Source organism: Geotrypetes seraphini, chromosome 1 (genome assembly GCF_902459505.1).
Source record: "Geotrypetes seraphini chromosome 1, aGeoSer1.1, whole genome shotgun sequence".
Taxonomy (NCBI): Eukaryota; Metazoa; Chordata; class Amphibia; order Gymnophiona; family Dermophiidae; genus Geotrypetes; species Geotrypetes seraphini.
Genome location: NC_047084.1, coordinates 465,442,792 through 465,468,628, shown reverse-complemented (window position 1 = coordinate 465,468,628; position 25,837 = coordinate 465,442,792). Strand labels below are relative to the sequence as shown.

Sequence of the window (25,837 nt, the reverse complement as noted above, 5' to 3'; positions counted from 1 at the left end):
TTCACAGATATCTTTTCATTTACCGTATTTTTTGCTCCATAAGAGGTGGGTGGAAATCTCGGTGCATTTTATGAAGCCAAGGTACAAATTTTGTTACCCCCGTATCATTGTAAAACCCGCCCGCTACACCACCTTTTTAAACCCACCCACCTGCTGCCACCACCGCACCACATTTTATATACATCCCCTCCACGTTGTTGTTCTCTCTCATCGTCGTCACCCCCTTTTTAACCTGGTGGTCCAGTGAGTATCCTTTCCTCGTCTTATTTCCCGGCCAGCGGTGCACAGATCAGGAGCAAGCTTTAAGCTCTCCCGCTCGGCCCCACGCTGCTTTCTGAATGGCTGCCTTTCCAATAAATCACAAGACTATGATCGGATCATAGCCCACTTAAAACCTGTTCAGCCCTAGCATTATTAAACATCTTTCCCAATAAAAACAAAATCTAAAATGTGTAGATATTTGTATAATCTGATTCTATCCTAAGGAATATAGTATTTCTATAAAACTTTGTAGTTTCATTCTCCTCCCTCTCATCTATAGGCAAACTGAAGTCTCGCAATATCACAGTCTTCAATTCAAGAAGGTTTAACTCCACTATTACCAAAATTATAGGGGGTGATTCAAACCCTGAGCTGCAGACTCAGAGGAGAGGGAACCAGGATTCCTCACCATCCTCTTAAATTAAACCAGATTACCAGCTCTACAGCCAGGCCTGGAAGCAACAAAACTAGGCCAAAACACTGATGCACAAGATGCTCATCATTATCTGCTGGAAACAGAGAATACTGAGGCGCTGTGGTTGCACAGTGTCATATACAGTACTCCCCCGCAAATACGGTTTTTAGGCAGTGGAGACAGGAGAGGGCAGCCGGAGAGGGCAGCCGGAGTGCCGGCGAGTGAAAGAAATCACTCGCTGTATGCTCCGACCGCCTCTTCCTGTACTAAAGTTGGGCCAAAGCAGGTCCTGATTGGTGAGGCCCGACTTTAGTGCAGGAAGAGGCGGTCGGAGCATACAGCGAGTGATTTCCTTCACTCGCCGGCAATCCGGCTGCCCTTTCCTGCCTCTCCAGCTGCCCTCTCATGCCCGGTCATTTGTGGTCGGAAAATACCACGAATGACCGGGACCGCGAACCGCCGACCGCAAATTCGCAGGGGAGCAATGTATAGGAAAAAAATCTCATAGCACTAAAGTCTGTTTCCATCTGCTGGATGACAAACTTTAACCCTTATGTTTTGGACTGATTCTGTGGGGCAATAAGAACAGGAATTTTCCTTCTGAGTTCAGCTTTGAGCTTTTCCATTGAAATTATATTCCATATCTGTTCCAACCACTCCCATTCTTTTCTAGTACCTAGCAACAGAGTATATTGCCGTTAATAATAAATTTATACCAAATCTTCACTCAGATATATTTTAAAGGGTAAAGTTTCAATAAAGTTCCTAACTGCAGAGGAACATCGATTATCAAGTTTCAAGTTTATTAAAATTTTTGATTAAAATCAAATCAGAACTTCTAAGCATTTTACAAATTGTATTAAAAAGGGGAAGACAAAACAGACGAATATACAGTTCACAAAACTTGATCAATACAAAGAAAAAAAATGTAAAATTTCGCTGCTCTCTATATAACTACTAATTCTTATTATACTACTCTTTCTTTTAATATTTTTGTAAACCATGCCGAGCTCTATCTTCATAGAGAAAATGGGATTTACAAACTTAAGGTTTAGTTTAGTTTATCCAGATGATTGGATGTTAATTTTTTCCTTTGGTTTTTAATTTTTAAAAAAACCTGCCCCTGGAAGTCTCAGCAGCTATTTTCGTCGTTGAGAGAGCATGGGCAGGAGTGAGTAGGATTGCTCCTGCCCCAGAACTGCTGCTAGACCACCAGAGACACAAGGTAGACCTGGGGTCTTTCCTGTGGGTCCGGGAGGGGGGGTCGGTGGTGCCAGTTTAGGGAGGAAGGGGGAATGCTGCCTTTTCTTGTTGGAGGAATGGAGTGCACTGAAGGTTGTTGTTTTTTTAAAATTAAAAACAAATTAACATTTAGTCATTGCAGGGGTGTGATGATGGTGGGAGAAAGTCTCCCAGTTCGGGGGTGGGGATGCTAGGCTGATGGCAGCGGTGGCGAAGCAGAGAAGCAGCACTAGTGGGAGGGAAAGCAATAGTAATAGTACTTCAGGGGGGAAACTGAAGCAATCCGGATAATTGGAGTTTGGATAATTGGTGTTCCACTGTACTTTTCAGCTCACACAATGCCAGATGATTTTTAAACACACAATCTTTGTTCTCGAATATCAAGTTGCTACAAAAAATACACATTCAGAGATTTAAAACAGTCAGCTTTCAAGTTAGTTGAAGTTAGTCTAGTTAAAATTTCCCCATGGCGTCCCCTCAACAGTGCCGCATAACGATAGATCTTGGACTTAGGGAGGAGGGGGGCTAGAGATGAGACCCTTCCTGAAACATGTCAGATTTGGGGGAAGGATAGAAGGCAGAAAGGGAGAGATGCTAGACTCAAGTGAGGAAAGGAGGGAAATATGGCAGAAGGGGCAGGAGAGGGAGAGATGGGCTTGGTGGAGGGGGCAAAATGGGGAGAGGGAGAGATAAACAACTTGGAGATAGTAGAGGAGGAGGAGAGACAGACGGGGAAAGGCAGAAGGAATATGAATTCAGGGCCAGAAGGGAGAGGTGGGATCAAGGGAGAGATGTCAGACTTGGGAGGAGGGGGTTGAAGGGCAAAAAGGAAAGATGTTGGACTTGAGGGAGGGAGGCATAGAGAGAAAGAAAGAGGGAGGAAATGCTGGATTACAAGGGTGGAGTAAAGGATAATGAGGCTGATGCTAAAAATGGTGGATCTATGTGAGAGATGAGTGAGAGGAGAAAGCACAGTTACTTACCGTAACAGATGTTATCCAGAGACAGCAGGCAGATATTCTTGACTGATGGGTGACGGCACCGACAGAGCCCCAGTACGGACAATTTTAGAGTGATTGCACTCTAAGAACTTGGAAAGTTCTAGCAGGCCACACCGCGCACGCGCGAGTGCCTTCCCGCCCGACGGAGGCGCGCGATCCCCAGTTAGGATAAGCCAGCTAAGAAGCCAACCCGGGGAGGTGGGTGGGACGCAAGAATATCTGCCTGCTGTCCCTGGATAACACCTGTTACGGTAAGTAACTGTGCTTTATCCCAGGACAAGCAGGCAGCATATTCTTGACTGATGGGTGACCTCCAAGCTAACAAAAAGAGGGATGGAGGGAAGGTTGGCCATTAGGAAAACAAATTTTGCAAAACAGATTGGCCGAAGTGTCCATCCCGTCTGGAGAATGCATCCAGACAATAATGAGATGTAAAAGTATGAACTGAGGACCAAGTAGCAGCCTTGCAGATTTCCTCAATAGGAGTGGAACGGAGGAAAGCCACAGACGCTGCCATAGCTCGAACTCTATGGGCCGTGACAGAACCTTCCAGTGTCAGTCCGGTCTGAGCATAACAGAATGAAATGCACGCTGCAAGCCAATTGGACAACGTACGTTTAGAAACAGGACGTCCCAAATTATTCGGATCAAAGGACAGAAAGAGTTGTGGAGATGATCTGTGGGGCTTAGTACGGTCTAAATAGTAAGCTAAAGCCCGCTTACAGTCCAAAGTATGCAGAGCCTGTTCTCCCGAATGAGAGTGAGGTTTCGGAAAGAAGACAGGCAGAACAATGGATTGGTTGAGATAGAATTCAGAGACAACCTTAGGGAGAAACTTTGGATGAGTACGCAGAACCACCTTGTCGTGATGAAAGACTGTAAAAGGTGGATCCGCAACTAGTGCATGTAGCTCACTGACCCTCCTGGCAGAGGTAAGAGCAATAAGGAAGACCACTTTCCAAGTGAGGAACTTGAAAGGAGCTGTAGACAAAGGTTCAAACGGAGGCTTCATGAGGGCGGAGAGAACCACATTGAGATCCCAGACTACAGGAGGAGCTTTAAGAGGTGGTTTCACATTGAAAAGACCAAGCATGAATCTGGAAACCAAAGGATGAGCTGAAAGGAGTTTTCCATGAACTGGCTCATGAAAAGCAGCAATAGCACTGAGGTGGACTCTGATGGAAGTAGACTTGAGGCCAGAGTCAGACAAAGAAAGAAGATAATCCAACAAGGTCTCCACTGCAAGGGAAGTGGGATCATGATGATGAAGAAGACACCAGGAAGAAAATCTTGTCCACTTCTGATGGTAACATTGCAGAGTGGCCGGTTTCCTAGAGGCACCCAGAATGGAACGAACGGGCTGAGACAAAAGAGTATCATGTGAAGTCAGCCCAAGAGATACCAAGCTATCAGGTGCAGAGACTGGAGGTTGGGATGCAGAAGGGTCTGCTGATGCTGTGTAAGCAGAGAAGGAAACTGTGGAAGAAGAATAGGCTCCCTGGAACTGAGTTGAAGTAGAAGGGAGAACCAATGTTGCCTGGGCCATCGTGGAGCGATGAGAATCATGGTGGCCTGTTCCCTCTTGAGCTTGAACAAGGTTCGCAACATGAGTGGCAGCGGAGGGAAAGCATACAGGAACAGATTGGACCAATCGAGGAGAAATGCATCCGCTGTCAGACGGTGAGGAGAGTAGAGTCTGGAGCAGAAGAGGGGCAGCTGGTGATTGTGAGGAGCTGCAAAGAGGTCTATCTCAGGAGTGCCCCACTGAGCGAAGATGGACTGTAGAGTTAAAGGATCGAGAGTCCACTCGTGAGGCTGGAGAATTCTGCTGAGATTGTCCGCTAAGGAATTCTGTTCTCCCTGAATGTAGATAGCTTTCAGGAATAATTGGCGATCTGTGGCCCAAGCCCAAATTTTCTGGGCTTCCTGGCACAAGAGGCGAGAGCCAGTCCCACCCTGTTTGTTGATGTAGTACATCGCAACTTGATTGCCTGTGCACAGTAGTAGGACTTGAGGAAAGAGAAGATGTTGGAAGACCTTGAGGGCATAAAACATTGCTCTGAGTTCCAGGAAATTGATGTGATGTTTCTTTTCCTGGGCTGTCCAAAGGCCTTGAGTTTGGAACTCGTTCAAATGAGCTCCCCAGGCATAAGGGGAGGCGTTGGTGATGATGACAAGTTGATGTGGAGGTAGATGGAACAGAAGACCTCTGGAGAGATTTGAGGATATCAACCACCATTGTAGAGATTGACGAAGAGATGATGTCACAAATATGTGTCGTGAGCAAGGATCCGTCGCTTGGGACCACTGGGTAGCTAGGGTCCATTGAGGAGTGCGCAGGTGAAGACGTGCGAAGGGTGTGACATGAACTGTTGAGGCCATGTGACCCAAAAGTATCATCATTTGCTTGGCAGGGATGGAATGTTGCGGCAGCACCTGCTGACATAGAGATTGAAGAGTGTGAAGACGGTTGGACGGCAGGAACGCTCTCATGAGGACTGTGTCCAGCACCGCTCCAATGAATTGAAGTCTTTGAGTGGGGATGAGATGAGATTTGGGTAGATTGATCTCGAACCCCAGAAGATGTAGAAACAGGATGGTTTGGTTGGTGGCCAGGAGCACTGTCTGAGAGGAAGTGGCCTTGATTAATCAATCGTCCAGGTAAGGAAAGACCTGAAGGTGGTGAGAGCGTAGAAAGGCAGCCACCACAATCAGACATTTGGTGAACACTCTTGGAGAGGAGGCAAGACCGAAGGGCAGCACCTTGTATTGGTAATGACAATGATTGATCATGAAGCGGAGGTACTATCTGGAGGCCAGATTGACCGGTATGTGAGTATATGCCTCTTTGAGATCGAGGGAGCATAGCCAGTTGTCTTGAGCGAGAAGAGGGTAAAGAGTGGCTAAAGAGAGCATCCTGAATTTCTCTTTGACCAAGCATTTGTTGAGATCGCGAAGATTTAGGATGGGTCTGAGATCTCCTGTTTTTTTGGGGACCAGAAAATAACGGGAGTAGAATCCCTGCCCCTTTTGATCTAGAGGAACTTCCTCTATGGCGTTCAGAAGAAGGAGGGATTGAACCTCTTGAAGAAGGAGTGAAGACTGAGGAGTGTTCAAAGCAGACTCTTTTGGCAGACTTTGGGTAGGAAGAGTCTGAAAGTTGAGAGAGTAGCCGTGGCGGATGATGTTGAGAACCCACTGATCCGAGGTGATGATTTCCCAACGGCTGATGTAAAAAGCAAGACGTCCTCCTATGGGTCGTGGAAGATGGGCAGATGGTAGAACACTGGCTATGCCCTGGAGAACCAAGTCAAAAGGGTTGGGTAGACTTTTGCGGTGGAGGAGGCTTTACCTGTTGTTGCTGTGCTGGCCTAGGAGTTTGCCATTGTTGTTGGCGCTGGCGTCTAGGCTGTTGAGGAGCCGGTGGCAAAGGGCGAGCTACATAGCGGCGTTGGTAGGCCGATTGCTGCCGAAAAGGCCGGGCTGGTGGGGTCTTCTTTTTAGTTTTGAGGAGAGTATCCCACCTAGTCTCATGGGCAGAGAGTTTTTGTGTAGTGGAGTCCATGGATTCTCCAAAAAGCTCATCGCCTAAGCAAGGCGCATTAGCTCGTCGATCTTGATGGTTGGCATAAAGTTCTGAGACTCTGAGCCATGCCAGACGACGCTTGGCAACCGACATGGCCGTGGCTCGAGAGGTCAGTTCAAATGTGTCGTAGATCGACCGGACCATAAATTTGCGAAGCTGTAGGAGAGATGAAGAAGTTTGGCGAAACACAGATCTCTTACAGTCAGGGAGGTACTTTTCAAAAGCAGTCAGAGTTTGAATGAGATGCTTTAGATAAAAAGAAAAATGAAAGGCATAATTCCCTGACCTGTTAGCCAACATCGCATTCTGCTACAACCTCTTGTCAAATTTATCCATGGCCTTACCTTCTCTGCCAGGAGGGACTGAGGCATACACACTAGCTCCCGTGGATTTTTTTAGTGTGGATTCTACTAAGAGGGACTCATGTGGGAATTGCGGTTTGTCAAAGCCAGGAATGGGGATGACTTTATACAAGGAGTCCAATTTACGAGGGGCTCCTGGGATAGTCAAAGGTGTCTCCAGATTCTTGTAAAAAGTCTCTCTCAAGATATCGTGGAGGGGTAATTTCAGAAATTCCCTTGGAGGCTGGTCAAAATCCAGTGCATCAAGGAACGCTTTGGATTTTTTTGACTCAGCCTCCAAGGGAATAGAGAGAGATTCACACATCTCTTTCAGAAATGAGGTGAAAGAGGTTGCATCTGGCTTAGAGGACGGATCTAAAACAGAAGGATCCTCGTCAGCCGATGAACACTCACCCTCAGAGAGAAGAGGCTCTTTGGAGTCACCCCACAGATCAGGATCCCTAACTTGGGAGCTGCGATCCCGTGACTCCGGTGTGCAAGGTTCCAGGTGTCGAGTTTTGTGTGTCGACTTACCCAACCTTAGAGAAGCGGTACCGGGAGATGTTAAGGGCTGTATCGGTGCCGAAGCTTGCACAGCCTGGTGTAAGGACCTCGGTTCCGGTGCCAAGATCGGCATGGATACCGAGGAAGCAGAATGTACCGGTACCGACAAAGTGGATGCAGATAAAAGAGGCTGCTCCACTGTCGGTACCAGTGGCTCAGACCAGACCGGGACTGGAAGGCTCGGTGTCAATAGTGCGGGAAGGAGCTGTTGCAACTGCTCCTTGAGTTACACCTGCAGGACGGCAGCAATTCGCTCGTCCAGCGAAGGCACCGGTACCGCTTTTTTCTTCTGCGGTACCTGCGGTGCTGCTCGACGCTCCGAAGAGGAGGAGCCCAAGGTCGAGGGGCTTACCTCAATCGGGGCGGAGCGCTTCCGCGGGCACCTCGAGGTCGGCAGGACTGGGCTCGCTGCTACTGAGACCGGAGGACGCTCCAGCGGGGAAGGCTTCTTAGCCGGCTTACCTGAAGGATGAGACGCCGGCGCGGTGTCGACGAGGTGGGTGCCGACTGAGACAGGGCCGATGTCGCTGCCGGTGCCGCAGGATCAGACATATCGGCACCAAATAACAACCGTTGTTGGATTTGACAGTTTTTCAATGTTCTCTTTTTTAAAGTGGCACAGCGGGTACAGGTGGACGCCCGATGGTCTGGACCCAGGCACTGTAAGCACCAGTTGTGCAGGTCGGTGAGAGAAATGGGCCGTGCACACCGCTGGCACTTCTTAAACCCGGGTTGGGGGGGCATGAACGTGAAAACGGCTTCTGCCAAATCGAAGGCCGAGGCCTCGATGGTGGCAACAGGCCCTGCCGGGGCAAACCAAAAAAAATCAAAGTTTTTTTTTTTTTTTTTAAACAAGAAAGAATAAAATAGAAACAGGAAAAAGTATTTCCTAACAGGGTTTACGCGAGCGAGAAGGATAGAAAAAAATCTTTTCAACAGCCGTTGAAAAGGACGCATCTTCTTAGCTCCGCGGAAACTAAGAAACTGGGGACCGTGCGCCTCCATCGGGCGGGAAGGCACTCGCGCGTGCGCGGTGCGGCCTGCTAGAACTTTCTAAGTTCTTAGAGTGCAATCACTCTAAAATTGTCCGTACCGGGGCTCCGTTGGTGCCGTCACCCATCAGTCAAGAATATGCTGCCTGCTTGTCCTGGGATAATAATGAGTACAGAGGGTAGAAATGTAGTAATGGGGAGCAGATAAAGCACAGTTACTTACCGTAACAGGTGTTATCCAGGGACAGCAGGCATATATTCTCACATGTGGGTGACGTCATCTACGGAGCCCCAGCGCGGACAGCTTTTCAAGCAAACTTGATTGAAGTTTCAAATTTGCTACACTGCACCACGCATGTGCATGCCTTCTTGCCCACTAGAGGGCGCATCCCCACCTCGTGATCCTCAGTTCCATAACCAGCAAAGAAGCCATCCCCGGGAAGGAGGGCGGGTTGTGAGAATATATGCCTGCTGTCCCTGGATAACACCTGTTACGGTAAGTAACTGTGCTTTATCCCAGGACAAGCAGGCATGATATTCTCACATGTGGGTGACCTGCAAGCCAACCAAAAAAGGGCAGGTGGGAGGATGGCAATTTAGGAAAACAGATTACGTAACACCGACTGGCCAAACCGGCCGTCGCTTCTGGATAAAGTGTCCAGACAGTAGTGGGAGGTGAACGTATGAACCGAAGACCAAGTGGCAGCTTTACATATGTCCTCCACAGGAGTAGACCGGAGGAAAGCAACAGAAGCTGCCATAGCCCGGACCTTATGCCCCGTGACTCGACCATGGAGCGTGAGACCAGCCTGAGCGTAGCAAAAAGAAATACAAGCAGCCAACCAGTTGGACAAGGTGCGCTTGGAAACAGGATGTCCCAACCGATTAGGATCAAAGGACAAAAACAATTGAGGAACCTTCCGATGAGACTTGGTACATTGGAGATAAAAGGCCAACGCCCTCTTACAGTCAAGCGTGTGAAGCGCCGTCTCACCAGGATGAGAGTGGGGCTTCGGGAAGAACACCGGAAGAACAATGGACTGATTGAGGTGGAAATCAGACACAACCTTAGGCAAAAATTTAGGATGGGTGCGAAGAACCACCTTGTCATGATGAAACACAGTAAAAGGTGGATCCGCAACCAAAGCCTGCAGCTCACTAATCCGACGAGCGGATGTGAGCACCAGCAAAAAGACCACCTTCCAAGTGAGAAACTTAAGATGAGATTTGTCGATAGGCTCAAAAGGAGGCTTCATCAGTTGAGCTAAGACCACATTAAGATCCCAAACTACAGGAGGAGGTTTCAGAGGAGGATGAACATTTACGAGACCCCTCATGAAACGAGTCACCAGAGGTTGAAGAGAAAGAGACCGACCCTCGAGATGCCGATGGAACGCCGCAATGGCACTGAGATGCACCCGAATGGAAGTCGTCTTCAGCCCAGACTTAGACAGATGTAACAAATATTCCAGCACCGAAGACACTGGAACAGAACTCGGGTCCAGATGGTTCGAGGAACACCAGGATGAAAATCTGGTCCACTTCTGAGAATAACAAAGCCTAGTCGAGACCTTGTGCGAGGCTTCCAAAACCTCCCTCACCGACTGAGAAACAGGAACCGAAGTCAAGGGGAAAGGAACCAAGCGGTCAGATGTAAAGACTGAAGATTGGGATGTAACAGCGAACCCCGACTCTGAGACAGCAGAGAGGGAAAAACAGGTAGAAGCAGAGGTTCCCTGATACTGAGTTGAAGGAGCAGGGAGAACCAGTGCTGTCTGGGCCAACGAGGCGCAATGAGAATCATAGTGGCTCTGGTCGAATTGAGATGTACCAGCGTTCTCAAGATCAGAGGAAAGGGAGGGAACGCATAAAGGAACCTCCCCCCCAGTCGAGAAGGAAGGCATCGGCCTCGAGACGGTCCCGGGAGTACATCCGAGAACAATAGAGGGGCAGTTTGTGAGTCTCCGTGGAGGCAAACAGATCCACCTGAGGAGTACCCCAGCGGTCGAAGATCTCGCGTAGAACCCGGGAGTTCAGCGACCACTCGTGCGGCTGGAGAAGACGACTGAGTTTGTCCGCCAGACAGTTCCTCTCTCCCTGAATGTAAACCGCACGCAGGAAGATGTTCTGGGAGACCGCCCATTCCCAAAGGCGCAGGGCTTCCCGGCACAGGGACCAAGAGCCCGTTCCGCCCTGTTTGTTCACATAATACATTGCCACCTGGTTGTCCGTCCGCACGAGGACTACCTGATCGTGTAGCAAGTGGCAGAACGCTCGAGCCGCCAGAAAAATGGCCCGAAGCTCCAACACATTGATGTGACAAAGACGGTCCTCCGCCGACCATAGACCCTGAGTCCGCAGACCGTCGAGATGAGCCCCCCACGCGTACTCCGAGGAGTCCGTGGTCAGGACCTTGCGATGGGGAGGAACGAGAAAGAGCAAACCCCCGGAAAGATTGGAAGAGTTGGTCCACCAACGGAGCGAGCGTCTCAAAGAAGGAGTCACCGTTATCGGACAAGAGACTGGGTCGCGATCCTGACGCCACTGCGAGGCCAAGGTCCACTGAGGAAGCCTCAGATGCAAGCGGGCGAACGGAGTAACGTGGACCGTCGATGCCATGTGGCCCAGAAGAACCATCATGCGCTGAGCCGATACTACAGGCAGCAGCGAAACCTGGCGACTCAATCGAAGCAGGGCCTCCAACCGAGGGGGGGGAGGAACGAACGGAGGTGAACCGTGTCCAGCACAGCTCCGATAAACTGAAGGGATTGAGTCGGGCACAATTGAGACTTGGGAAAGTTCACTTCGAACCCCAGACGTTGAAGGAAGATGATAAGTCTGTTGGGTCGCTGAGATAACCCCCTCCTTGATCAGCCAATCGTCCAGGTAGGGAAATACCTGTAGCCCCCGAGATCGCAGGGCTGCAGCGACTACCACCATACACTTCGTGAAGACTCGAGGGGATGAAGCCAGTCCGAAGGGGAGGACCCGATATTGAAGGTGCAATTCCCCCACCTGAAATCATAAGAATTTGCGGAAGGCGGGATGCACCGGAACATGAGTATATGCTTCCTTTAAGTCCAGGGAGCACATCCAATCCCCTTCCTCCAAAAGAGGATACAACACCGGAAGCGACAACATACGGAACTTCTCCCGGACCAGGAACTTGTTGAGCTTCCGGAGGTCCAAAATGGGACGTAAGTCCCCGGTCTTCTTTGGGACCAGAAAGTAACGGGAGTAAAAACCCCGCCCCGTTGGTCAGGGGCTACAGGTTCCACCGCCCGAAGGCTCAACAAGGCCCTCGCTTCCGCGAGAAGAAGAGGAAGTTGGGCCTGACTGAATGGGTAAGCCCCCGGCGGATGCTCCGGCGGCGTGGCTGAGAAATTGAGCGAGTAGCCCTCGGAGATAATCCGGAGCACCCAAGCATCTGAAGTGATCCCGGCCCAGGCCGCATAAAAGGCTCGGAGTCGACCCCCTATAGGAAGGGGGTTCGGCGAGAGTGCGGAGGGGGCCCGCCCCCATCCGCACATCCCGTCAAAAAGACAGCGCCGGCTAGGACGTCCCCTGCGCCTGAGGTTTTTGTTGGCTTCCCCTACCCTGTTGCGGCGGGCGCCGGGGCGGAGGTCTAGAGAAGGCCGGCGTGGACTTCTGGGGGTATCACCTTGGGGGAGGCCGAAACGGCTTCTGCGGCAGGGCCCGAGGTTTAGGACGGACCAAGGAGGCAAGGGAGCGCTCCTGTTCCGACAGGCGTTTGGTCGCCGCCTCCAAGGACTCATCAAATAATTCAGAGCCAACACAGGGTAGATTGGCCAGACGTTCCTGTAAATTCGGGTCCATGTCCAGGGTACGTAGCCATGCCAGCCGGCGCATCGCGACTGCAAAGGCGGATACCCTGGAGGCCAGTTCAAATGCGTCATAGACAGCGTGAAACAGGTACAGACGCAGCTGAGATAAGTTGGACATGAAGGTGGCAAACCCCTCCTTGTGGGAATCCGGCAGGACCCCTTGATAACGAGGTAAGTCTTTGACCATGCTTCTAAGATAAGAGGAGAACGTAAAGGCATAATTAAGGACCCTGGTAGCCATCAATGAGTTGGAATAGAGGCGATGACCAAACTTGTCTAGGGTCCGTCCCTCCCGTCCGGGCAGGACCGCCGCCGAAACCTTAGCAGGCTGTGACATTTTCAGCACCGACTCCACCAGCAACGACTGGTGAGACAGTTGTGCTTTCTCGAAGCCCTTACATGGTATGGTCCGGTACTTGGACTCCATCTTAGAAGGCACCGCTGTGACTGTAAGAGGGGAGTCCAAATTTCTCAGGAAGGTCTGGTGGAGGACCTTATTGAGAAGCAGACGAGGAGTTTCTCTCGGGGGAGTGGGCAGGTCTTGTTCCTCCAAAAACTCCTTCGTGTACTGAGACCCAGCAAGCAAGTCCAGGTCTAAGGCCCGTGCCATATCCTGTACAAATTTTGAGAAGGAAGAGGGCCTAGCAGGCGGGGAAGGAGTACGCGAGGTCCGAGCCGCCAAGAAAGAGGGGGAGGCCTCGCGGGAATACCGAGGCTCTATACCAGACCCCGATCCCCAGGAGACCGTACCGAGCGACCTCGAAGGGGTCGGGGACCGCCTATGCCCCGAGGAGCCCTTGGGGGAAGTCCCCGGGGTATGAGGAACCGAGGCCCGTCCCCTCCGTCTCGGCGAGGAGTCTCTCGAACCCCTTCCCCCGGGGGACCGGAAGAGCCTCGGATTATCGAGGCAGAGCTCCGAGACACGTAATGTCTCACCCCCGGTCGGCGAGGAGCGACCGCGTCTCCGAGGGGAAGCACGAGAACGCTTGGGTTTCCTCGGCCGACGCCTCGCCTGAGGCCGACCCGAGGGCGAGGAGCCCCGGGAGGACCTCGAGAAAGAGGACGTGGAAGAGATCCTCCTAACCCGACGCACCTTGTCCCGAGGCCTGACACTCCTCTCAGGCTGGTCAACCGAGGTCGAGGTCAAGGTCGGGGTCGAGGTCGGCCGACCCCCGGGGGCCGAAGCCGAAGGCACCGAGACCGAGGCCGCCGACGCCGGGGCAGTCGAGGCCGGAGCAGCCGAGGCCGAAGACTGCTGCAGGTGTGCGAGGGCCCCGGACAGCTCCGAGGCAATCAGCGCTCGGAGCAAGTCCTGGAAGACCGGAACCCCCATCATGGCTGGCAGGTCCGGGGCCACAGGGTGCTCCCTGGAGGGCGACCTCGGTCTCGAGTATTCCCTCGGGGCACTGGGCTTTGCTACTCGGGGCGGGGCAGAGGACGACCCACCCGCAGTCGAGGAGCCCGAGGATGGCTTCTTCGCCGACCCTGGAGTCGAGGATGGAAGGGAGGACTTACCCGAAGCAGGCTTGGTCGAGGCAGCAGGTTTGGAGGAAGTCGAGGGTCGAGGCGAGGTCGAGGGACCGGAGGCCGATGTCGAGGCCGGGGCCAAAGCCGAGGCCGACGTCGAGGCCTTCCCCGCCGCGGGGTCCGCAGAGAAGAGCTCCGCCATCCTGGCACGGCGTCGGCGGAGAGCTCTAGTTTGAAAAGTTGAGCACCTATCACAGGACTCCGTAGGATGCTCAGGACCCAAACAAACCAAGCACCACCGGTGGGGATCGGTAATTGAGAGCAACCGATCACACCGAGTGCACTTTTTAAAGCCCGTCAAGGGACGGGACATGGACACAAAAACCGGCCAGGATCGAACGAGGTCCCGCGGCCGTGGCCACCGGGAGCCCCCGGAGCCGAAGGATTTTTTTTTTTTTTTTTTTACGGAAACAAAATAAAGAAAAGAGGCAAAATAAGCACAGCGACCGTGAAATAAGCACACAGCCGCGGTGTCAGAAGGCTAAATCGAAGAGCACAAATTCCACAGGGCTTCTGGCTCCGCGGAAAAAACTGAACTGAGGACCATGAGGTGGGGATGCGCCCTCTAGTGGGCAAGAAGGCATGCACATGCGTGGTGCAGTGTAGCAAACTTGAAACTTCAATCATGTTTGCTTGAAAAGCTGTCCGCGCTGGGGCTCCGTAGATGACGTCACCCACATGTGAGAATATCATGCCTGCTTGTCCTGGGATAAAAGGGAATAGGAAGATGAGATATGTGAAAGCTAGGGGATAAGAGAAGGGGAAAGAAAGCGGATTAAATTGAAAGTGAAAAGGATTAAAGCAAGTATTTGAGTGGATAGAAGCAGAAGAGAGCAATTTAAGAGAAAGTAAGAACATAAGAACTGCCATACTGTAAGCTGCATTGATACTATGAGGCTCATAACAAACTTAAGCACGTCTGCAAACCCACCCAAGTCAGCACTTGAGACGACCTGCAGGAATAATCAAATGTTTCACGAGACTTCCTGGATGAAACTTCTTGAGCTGGATGAGTGCTCTAGGCACAGTAGATTTGTCATGGCTATGTCCTCCCAGGTGTGCCTGTATGTTCCTTGCATGTCTGCAGAGAACTCTGATTAGCCTGAAATTGGTTGGGTAATTTTAGACCAAATGTTCAGCCCAAGAAAATTCTGGCTCAATATCCACATAAAAATAAAGTGGATAGAGCTGAGCTGTCCAGTTAATTTTACCTGGCCATGACCAGCTAATATCAGCCTTATGGGATGGATTCAGTAAATAGTCCCCAAATTTGGGAGCCAGAAAATGTCAGCACCTAGCTGCACCCAACTCTGGGTATGATGTCTTACACCAGCTGAAACCTGGTGTAAATTATGACAATCTGACATGCAAGTTGGGCTATTCTAGAAAGGCTCCTACTCACACATGTCCCTCCCATCTTATAGTCAAGTATATATGGTAAATACACCTCTGAAATCGCCTCCAAAACACCATTTTTCCATGCTTTCAAATGCATAAAATCTGCTTACACAGATAAGCAACTGAGATGAGATAACCATTTTTACTCACATATAAAGCAGTCTTTGAAACCATATTCCTAAAGTCTCCAAAATGCAACAACAAGTTTCCAACTTTATTGTAAAATTTGATAATACGCTTATCAAAATATTAAGCGTATTACAGCAATAAAATAGGGATAAGAACAGAGATAAAACCAGAATTAAAAACAACAATATTAAACAGATGAAATATACTCAGGACGAACAAGACACAAAATATATGTAATAAGAACAAAAGAATAGGGGGGAGAACTACAATAAATACAGAAAAGAAAACATATGGGAAAAAACAAAAGGACTAAGAAAACAAAATGGAATCTGGTGCAGTTTCTTCAACGGGTGCTAAAAAGATTCCACCTTTGCACCTCAGAAAGCAGCCAGCTCTGAAACGTCCAGGATAAATTCTGATTGCTTGTCTACCATTGAGAACTCCCCACATAGTCTTTCAATCACCAGTAGCCATTATGGAGCAAGCATCAAAGAAAGAATCTAGGCAGGTGATTATGAGTGTTCTTACCTTGAAGGCCACAGGCAGAAGCAGATGCAAGAAGGTGGAGATGTAATCTGCATCTTGCATGCCAATCTAGGGAGAAAGAGAAATACATGCAAGATCAGGTCCTGTGTAGCAGATAGTAGGTGTTGCATAGCTCTGCAACAATAGACATATCTAAAACATTACTGGAGCCACAGATTGCACATAAAGGCACATCCCCTAAAGTGAACAATACTGGTATCTCTGTACTTCCTCTGTTGAAGACTGGCAAAGGCCTGCCCAGCTAAAGATCTTTGTCTATCAGAGAAAAATTCCAGTACAGAGATACGAGCCAACTTTAAACATTAAGCCCCAGATTCACTAACCTGCCCCTGATCGTGACTGATCCGTGTCCGATGGATTCTTCAATCAACAATATTCAAATGGGGGTGATCGGAGGAACGCCCCCTTGCGCCGACACGGATCGCTAGTGTGCGATCCAGACGCATGCACAGACCATCTGTTTTCCTGTAGATGGTCTGTGCATGCGTTCGTATTCGTTTGCTGCATTTTTTTGGAGGGGGGTGGGGCCCCGACTAGATCCCCGGCAGCAGCAGCAGCCTGTTTTTAAACTTTTTTAAACCTCTCAATTTCTTTGCGAGCCCGTGGTTTTAACCTGCTCACTGTGCAGGGAGGGCAGGAAAGATTCAGGGGAGAGAAAGGCAGCTTATTTCAATATATTCATAGGGGACCTAACTCAGGGGCTTCAAGGTAAGATAACATTATTCGCTGACGACGCCAAACTATGCAATATAGTGAGAGACGGCAATTCACCCGATAGTATGACACAGGACCTACATTTGTTGGAGCTTTGGTCCACGACCTAGCAGCTGGGCTTTAACGCTAAGAAATGCAAGATCATGCACCTCGGCAGCAGAAATCCGTGCAGAACTTACACCTTGAATGGTGAGACCTTAGCTAGAACTTCAACAGAACGAGACTTGGGAGTGATCATCAGCGCAGACATGAAAACTGCTGATCATGTGGAGAAGGCTTCATCTAAGGCAAGACAGTTGTTAGGTTGCATCCGCAGGAGTTTCGTCAGCCGGAAGCCTGAAGTCATAATGCCATTATACAGAATAGAGAGTTGCACGGGAACGGGGACGACGGGAATCCCGCAGGCATCCCACGGGTTCCCCCTTCGGGTCATGGGGATCCCGTGGGGACGCCCCCTAGGGTCGCGGGAATCCCGTGGGGAAGCCCCCTAGGGTCGCGGGGTTCCTGCGGGGCTGGATGTACTCAGTCGCGCAGCTCCTCTTCTCCCTACCTGTTCTGCTTGCAGCACAGAGAGACGAACGGAAGTCTTCCCGACGTCAGCGCTGACGTCGGGAAGACTTCCGTTCGGCTCTCTGTGCTGCAGGCAGGGCAGGTAAGAAGAAGGAGAGTAGCCTCGCGGCTCGAGTGACTACCAAGGGAGGGGGGCGGTCCGCCCCGGGTGCAGCACAGCCGGCCAGGTCCCCTTACTTTTGTGGCGCTTCCCCGACCGACCGACAACAGCCCCGGTCTGACAAACCTCCCTGCCCTGTAGCCGCGAATCTAAATTACCTTCTTACAGCAGCTGTAAGAAGGTAATTTAGATTCGCAGTTAAGGGCAGGGAAGTTTGTCGGACTGGGCCTGGTCTGTTGTCTGTAGGGCGGGGAAGCACCACGAAGGTAAAGGGGCAGGGAGAGAGAAAGGGAGGAAAGGTGGAGTGGAGAGGAAAAGATGCTTAAGGGAAATGGGTAAAACTGAGGGGGGAGAAAGACGCTGAAAGCATTGGGGAAGACAAAGGGGTGGAGAAGGACGCTGAAAGGACATGGAGAAGATGGGGGGGATGGAGAAGGATGCTGAAAGGCCATGGGGAAGACAGAGGGAGAGACAGAGGGGGGAAAAGGACACTGAAAGCACATGTGGAAGACAGAGGGGGAGAAAGACGCTGACAGGACATGGGGAAGATGGGGGGAGAAGGACGCTGAAAGGAAATGGGGAAGAGAGAGTGGGGAGAAGACGCTGGCAGGGAAGAAGACAGATGCCAGACTATGGTGGGAGCGGAGGGAAGAAGATGGGTGCCAGACCAATTTGGAAGGGGGGAGAAAGGGAGAGGCACAGTAACAGAGCAAATGGAAGACGAAGAGGGAAAAGAGACAGTGGATGGAAGGAATTGAATGAGAACATGAGGAAAGCAGAAACCAGGCAGCAAAGGTAGGAAAATAATTCTATTTTTTTTTTTTTTTTTTTTTTTTTTGCTTCAGGATAAAGTAGTATATTAGTTGTGTTGATAAAAATTTATAAACATTAGAGTTTCTGGTAGAAAGCCGTTTACAAAGTATGTATTCTTCCCAATTAATATTTCCAAATTAATAAAGTCTTTTTGCTTATTTGTAAATGGGTTTCTACCAGAACCTTTAATTCAGTAGCATAATTAAATGAAATAACTATTTCTGAAGTTTATAGGGACGGGCGGGGATTCCTCACGGGGACAGGTGGGGACGGAGGGGATTCCTCGCAGGGACGGGTGGGGACGGAGGGATTCCTCATGGGGACGGGTGGGATACCTCACGGGGACGGGTGGGAACGGGTGGGACTTTGGCGAGGACGGGTGGGATTTCTGTCCCCGCACAACTCTCTAATACAGAACCATGGTGAGACCTCATTTGGAATACTGTGTGCAATTCTGGAGGCCACACTACCGAAAAGATGTGCTGAGAGTAGAGTCGGTACAACGGATGGCCACCAGGATCGTCTTGGGGCTCAAGGATCTATCATATGAGGAAAGGCTGAAAAATTTGCAGCTGTACTCACTCGAGGAACGTAGGGAGAGAGGAGACATGATCGAGACATTTAAGTATATTACCGGCCGTATCGAGATGGAAGAAGAGATTCTTTTTCTCAAAGGACCCTCAGCCACAAGAGGGCATCCGCTCAAACTCAGGGGCGGGAAATTTCATGGCGACACCAGGAAATATTTCTTCACCGAGAGAGTGGTTGATCCTTGGAACGAGCTCCCGGTGCAGGTGATCGAGGCAAACAGCGTGCAAGAATTTTAGAGCAAATGGGATGCCCATGTGGGATCTCTTAGAGGGTTAAGCCAAGGGAACCTGTCACCAGAAGTGGGATCCCTAGGATAGTAGACTTGGGAGTGGGTCAGTAGAGTGGGCAGACCTGATGGGCTATGGCCCTTATCTGCCGTCGTCATCTTCTATGTTTCTATGTTTCAATTCGGGGCAGAGCAGGCAGATTTGGGGCAGCAGAGAACATGGCGGAAATGGAGCTGGAGAGTCGGAAAGGACGTTTGCAACTGGTCCCCAGCAGTCTCTTCTTGGGTTGATCAGCCAGCCCAGTCGGTTCTCAAAATTTGTTTTGTGAATCGTGTCTCTGCCTACTTTGCATGCCGTTCCCCTCATTTACATGTGCGGATCAGATCGGCAGACAGGTAAGTGAATCGGGCGGGAGTAAAATTGGGTCGCAAAGGGGTCGTAAAAAAGGGGTTGCAAACCAACTAGTTTGCTTAGTGAATCTAGCCCTAGGAGAGACAGAATCCAGGAGAGCAAAAAAGCAGCTATTAAAATAAGACACTGGAGCTGGGGGGGGAGGAGAAGGGTGAAACCATCAACACCTCTCTAATTACCACCCACAATGAGGAACAAGAGGGAGACCTATGTAGAAATATCACAAACACTGCATTTATGGGCTAGATAATTACAAGAGCTCATTTAAATCCTATCTGTTATGTAAGCTGGAATTCACCAGAATGCACTGTATAATAATAATAATTTATTTTCTTGTATACCGCCCCACCAACAGTTCTAGGCAGTTCACAACAGAAAACAGAGACATTTCAGCAGAACATACAATTTCAAAAATACACTACTACATACAACAGCACTAGTTAAAATACAATTTCAATGCATTGCTATCAGTTAAAACATAGGTTAAAAAATACTGAAGACCTGGAGATGACCACATTGATTACCAAACCAATATCAGATCAACATAGTAATGTCACAGGCTGTGCACATGCTGTAGCTAACCTGCTAACTTTTTACCATCTATGGACCATCTATACACAATTTTTGATTTGTTCCTAGATAAAAAGGGAATAGAAAATTAGGATTATTTTTCAGCCACTGTTTTCTTGCTTTTTGCCTCCACTCTTGTAACTGACAGGATCTCGACAATAAAAAAACAAAAACATGCGTTTTTCTTAGAAGACTATGGGCTAGATTCACTAAGCAAACCGATCGTGTACCGATCGGTTTGCAACCCCTTTGCGACCTGATTTTACTCCCGCCCGATTCACTTACCTCTCTGCCGATCTGACTCCGATCCGCGCAAGCAAATGAGGTGAATGGCATGCAAAGTAGGCAGGGACGTGATTCACAAAACAAATTTTGTGATCCGACTGGACTGGCCGATCAACCCAAGAAGCGACTGCTGGGAACCAGTCGCAAACGTCCTTTCCGACTTTCCAGCTCCATTGCCGCCCTGCTCTCTGCTGCCCTAAATCTCTGCCTTGAATCTGTCCTGCCTGCTCTGCCCCGAATTGCCGCCCTGTTCTCTCCCAAATCGCCACCCTGCTCTTCCATAAATCACTCCTGCTTGCCGCCCCGAATCTCTCCTGCCCTTCCCCACACTGTGGGCCCGTGGTTTTAACCCGCGGGTTTAAAGTGAGTTAAAACCACAAGCTTGCTAGGCTACTAAAAGTTTAAAAAAAAAAAAAAAGTCGCAGCTCAGATGGGTCTTAGACGCATGCGCAGACCATCTACAGATGGTCTGCGCATGCATCAGGGTCGCACACTAATGATCCGTGTCGACGGATAACGGCATTTCTCCGATCACCCCCATTAGAATATTGCCGGTTTGTGAATCCATCAGACCTGCCCGGATTGGACATGGATCAGTCAAGATCGGGCAGGTTAGTGAATCTATCCCCATCTCCCTCTAGTCTAAAGAAACAGTATCAGAGAACAAAGGCTCCAGCTCCAGCATACAAGAGACATAGAGGGGCATAATTTAAAAAAAACGTCTAAGTTCCCTTTTGGCCTAATCCCCTAAACGCTGAAAGTAGCAGCATGGAAAATGTCCATTCTTGCCCAAGTCCCAAATGCCCAAAACAAGAGCTTTTAGGTGAAGGAGGGGCTAGTCCTTCGCCTAAAAGCTGGATTCTGTAACTGGGGTCTGTCAAAACAACACTACCACAACGATCGCGACAGGAGAGATGCCCAATCTCCCCTGCCGGCACCCCAACCCTCCCGACAATACCGGCAGGAGGGAGCCCAACCCCTCCTGCCAAGGCACAAGCCCCCGAACCCCTCCTCAAATACGGGCAGGAGGGATCTCAGACCCTCATGCCCACAGCGCACCCACCCGAACCCGACACCCCCCTCAATTTACTTTAAGTTGGACGGACGGGTCCCAAACCCAGCCGGCCTTCCATCCTCCGAATGGCGGGCCTAGGGCCTGATTGGGCCAGGCGCTTAAGGCCCCGCCCATAGGAGGGGCCTTAGGCGCCTGGGCCAACCAGAATTGGCCCAGTTGCCTTAGGCCCCCTCCTGTGGGCATCTTCTGCCGCGGTTTGTGTCAGTTCGGGGGGGGAATCACGATCGCAGCAGGTATCTCTCCTGCCACGATCGTTGCGGTGGGGAGTGGGCAGGTTTCCAGAGCTGAGCTGAGCTGATCGCGGCTGCCACGATCAGCTCAATAGCCCCTATTCGAAACGTATACCTGTTTTGACTTGGTCTAAGTCAAAACGTATAAGTTCCAACTGGGAAACCTTGTTAAACTTTTGGTTATACTTGGTATACGACTAAGTCTAGGTCAGCCCACCTCCTGCCCTTTCCCCTCCTCTAAAAACCCCTCTTTTCGCTCTATGCGTTTAGACCTGTAACTGGGGTCTGCAGTTTAAAGGCCTAAGCTGGTTTTAGATACGTCTAAAACCAGCTTTGATTATTGGTACTTGGACGATCTGTCTTTGTGATTGTCCAAGTACCGATTTAGGCCACTTTTTGAACCTTTTTTTTTTTTATTATGAGCCCCGTGCTGTTTTATTATGAGCCCCATAGCTGCAACTGAAGCAGTTTTTTAGCTAAACGTTTACAAAAAAAAATCCCAAATTTTAACATTTCTAACAGTCACTGATCTCTCTTCCCACCACACACTTTGCAAAGACACAGTCCCCTCTGACAAACAAGACTAGTACTAATGCCATCATATGGTCATCTCCCTCCTCCTCTGAAGCAACCTCACCTGGTTCCAAGGCACATTAATATTGAACCCCTCTCCCTGTCCCCGGCCTACAGCGTTGCTTCCCGACTCCAACAGGTGAGGCCAGAATCTGCTGTGCTGGTGTCGGTGGATGGAAAAATAAAGGACGCTGCAAGTGGATGGAGAGTAGAAAGAAAAGAGAAAGTCAGCACCTATAACACTTCAAACTTGAGCAATGGTGTGATGATGAGAAAACTCCATGCAATCAAGATCTTCCCATATAAGGGAGAAGATGCTATGGCACTACTCTGTGAAAGGGCGAAACAGTAAATCACTGGGAGCTCTAATCATAAAGGAAGGAAAAAGCTGAAGATCACTGAGAGTCCCCATTATTTTCTAATCTGTATTTGAGTTTGATAGCCTAAATTATAAAGAAACATGGACTTGTCTGTCACTTGTTTCGTGCTGATATTCAACTACGGATAAAGATAGATGACGACTGTAGTATCTCATTATCATAACTACACAAGTATTTAAAAGAAATATTATATGATTTAGAGAAGTTACACAATCTGGAAAATTCTCATTAGGTGTTATTTACAACTAGGATGGAGCCACTCAGTTTGCTGACTCCTAGTTGTAAATACAAGAGACATAGAGGGGCATAATAAAAAAAACGTCTAAGTTCCCTTTTGGCCTAAGCCCCTAAACGCTGAAAGTAGCAACAGGGAAAATGTCCATTCTAAAAAAAAAAAAAAAAAAAAAAACCATCCATGCGTTTTTCTTAGAAGACTATGGGCTAGATTCACTAAGCAAACCGATAGTGTACCGATCAGTCTGCATCCCCTTTGCGACTTGATTTTACTCCAGCCCGATTCACTTACCTCTCTGCCGATTCGATTCCGCTTGCAAATGAGGGGAATGGCATGCAAAGTAGGCAGGGACGTGATTCATAAAACAAATTTCGTGATCCAACTGGGCTGGCTGATCAACCCAAGACGCGACTGCAATGGGGTGGAGGGAGTTGACCATTAAGAAGAAAATTAATTCTGTAATACTGCTTGGCAGAAACAACCATCTGGAATAGGATTCTAGACAGTAGTGAGATGTGAATGTGTGAATTGAGGACCAAGTAGATGCTCTGCAAATATCTTTAATAGGAGTGGAACGTATAAAGGCCACTTTTCATACTGTCCGTACCGGGCTCTGTGGATGACATCACCCACATGTGAGAATATGCTGCCTGTTTGTCCTAGGATAAATAGGAATACTTTGGAACCTTTCAAGTTTGATTTAGACTTGATATGGATAAGTATTTTGAATTTTTTGTGCACATATAAGGAGAAATTAGGTTCTTACCTGTTAATTTTCTTTCTGTTAGCTTGTAGACTGGTATAGTTCTTACGAATGGGTTATATACCTCACTGCTACCAGCAGGTGGAAACTGAGCACAAATTGTATATCAGGCTAGAATCTGCCGGCAACTCAGTCTGCCGAATAGCTAAGCAGAATCTAGGAAAGACTCCAACTGAAAACAATATAACACACTCCAAAAATGAGTAGAAAAAACAACAAATACTTATAAACTACAATTGGAACATGTGTAGAACTTAATCCTGGTGTAGAAAACATCCCCACAGCTAAGCCATAACTGCTATTCTTACTTCTCCCTAGACAAATTCTAGAACCCGCAGAAAAAACAAAATCTGCACGCGAGCAAAACAAAAACCCACAATCACCGCACAAAGATAGACAGGGTGAGGGACTATACCAGTCTACAAGCTAGCAGAAAGAAAATTAGCAGGTAAGAACCTAATTTCTCCTTCTGTATCGCTTGGTAGACTGGTATAGTCCTTACGAATGGGACGTACCAAAGCAGTACCCATTAAGGATGGGACCCCCAAAGGGCCGACACTGAGAATACGTTCACAGAATACCATGTCCCAAAGCGCTTGAACATCCACATGGTAGTGTCTTACAAAGGAATGCAGAGAAGACCAAACTGCAGCCTTGCAAATATCCACTGGAGGCACTAGAGAAGACTCAGCCCAAGAAGCTGCCTGAACACTAGTGAAATGAGCCTTGAGAAATTCTGGAACAGGCTTCTTCTTTAGAAGATAAGCAGAAGCAATAGTCTCCTTGAACCAGCGCGCAATAGTAGCCTTAGAAGCGCCATCCATCTTATGAAGCCCCGCTAGAAGGACAAAAAGATGATCTGATTTCCTGATCTCCTGGACATAATAGCAAAGGGCCCTACTGACATCCAACTTGCACAGCTGTCTTTGCTCAGAAGAACCCTCCCAACTACCCAACACCGGGAGGACTACAGATTGATTGACATGAAAACGAGAAACTACTTTTGGCAGAAAAGAAGGAAAAGGCCTCAAGACAACCTGCTCCTTAGAAAACTCCAAGAAGGGAGCCCTACAAGAGAAAGCCTGCAGTTCAGAAACACATCTAGCTGAAGTAATGGCCACCAAGAAGACTGCTTTAAGATTAAGGTTGCCCAACGGTTCAAAAGGAGGGTGCACTAGAACTGACAGAACCAGATCCAGATCCCAAAAAGGAACAGAGGGCCGCACGGGAGGCCTGAGCAACTTGGCCGCCTGCAAGAAGCAAATCACATCAGGAATGGCAATCAAACGCTGACCTTTCACTAACCCCCGAAAGGCTGACAAGGCCGCAGGATGAACACGGATAGAAGACCAAGCCAGTCCCCTATCCAGGCCATCCTGCAAGAACTCTAGGATGTTAGGCAGGGAAGCGCGAAAAGAGACCACTCCACGTGCATCACACCACTCTTCAAATAGACACCAAACCCTCACATAAGCCAGAGAGGTGGAAAACCTCCAGGACCCCAAAAGAGTTGAGATCACTATCTGAATACCCTTTCTTACCTAGGTTAGCCCTTTCAAGAGCCAAGCCATAAGACAAAAGGGACCTGGATCAAACATTGGAATGGGACCCTGAGTTAGAAGATCATCCAAGAGAGGCAGAGGAAGAGGATCCGACACCAGATGCCTCACCACATCCCCGTACCATGGTCGTTGAGGCCAATCTAGAGCCACCAGAACCACGAGGCCCGGATGGCAAATTATGCGGAGAAGAACTCTGCCCATTAATGGCCACGGAGGAACACCTACAACAGCCCTTCCGTTGGCCATGGTTGAACGAGAGCATCCAGGTCCTCGGCCTGACCGTCTCTGCGACAACTGAAGAAGCGGGGTGTTTTGGCATTGACACTTGTGACCATTAGGTCTATGAGGGGCTGACCCCAAGACTGCACTATCAACTGAAAGGCCACCTGGCTTAGACACCACTCTCCGGGATCTAGCACGTGGCAACTCCGGGTATGTGGGATGCAATATTTCTTGAAGGTGCGACTCTGCCCAGACCATGAGCAGAGTCGCTTCCTGTGCCACAAAAGTGCTCCTGGTGCCCCCCTGATGATTGACATAGGCCACCGCCATGGCATTGTTTGACAGAACCCTGACTTGCCCATCAGAAAGGATTGGAAGGCTGGCAACACCAGATGGATGGCTCTGGTCTCCAAGACACTGATTGACCAAGAAGCCTCTCCGTTGACCAGGTGCCCTGAGCTGAGTGACCTAGACACTGAGCTCCCCAACTGAGAAGACTGGCATCATGAGCCACACCATCCACTGCAGCTGGTCCAGACTCACCCCTTGTACAAGATTGGGGGTCTGGAGCCACCAACAAAGACTGCCCCGAGCTAAGCCTGAAAGCGGAACAAGGTGATCCAGACTGTGCCTCTGAGGCGACCACTCCAAAGAAGAGCATACTGAAGA

General features: G+C 49.4%; 1 protein-coding gene across 6 annotated transcripts in view; it reads right to left on the bottom strand.

The window, feature by feature from the left end:
- Positions 1-25,837, bottom strand: part of HDAC6 (histone deacetylase 6) — a 155,903-nt gene that overhangs the window by 86,038 nt on the left and 44,028 nt on the right. For all 6 annotated transcript variants that reach the window (XM_033923827.1, XM_033923844.1, XM_033923853.1 and 3 more), the window contains 2 exons: positions 22,071-22,197; positions 15,830-15,895 (listed from right to left, as the gene is read on the bottom strand). In XM_033923827.1, coding sequence (XP_033779718.1) covers positions 15,830-15,895; positions 22,071-22,197 — 193 coding nt within the window. The remainder of the gene's footprint in view (positions 1-15,829; positions 15,896-22,070; positions 22,198-25,837) is intronic.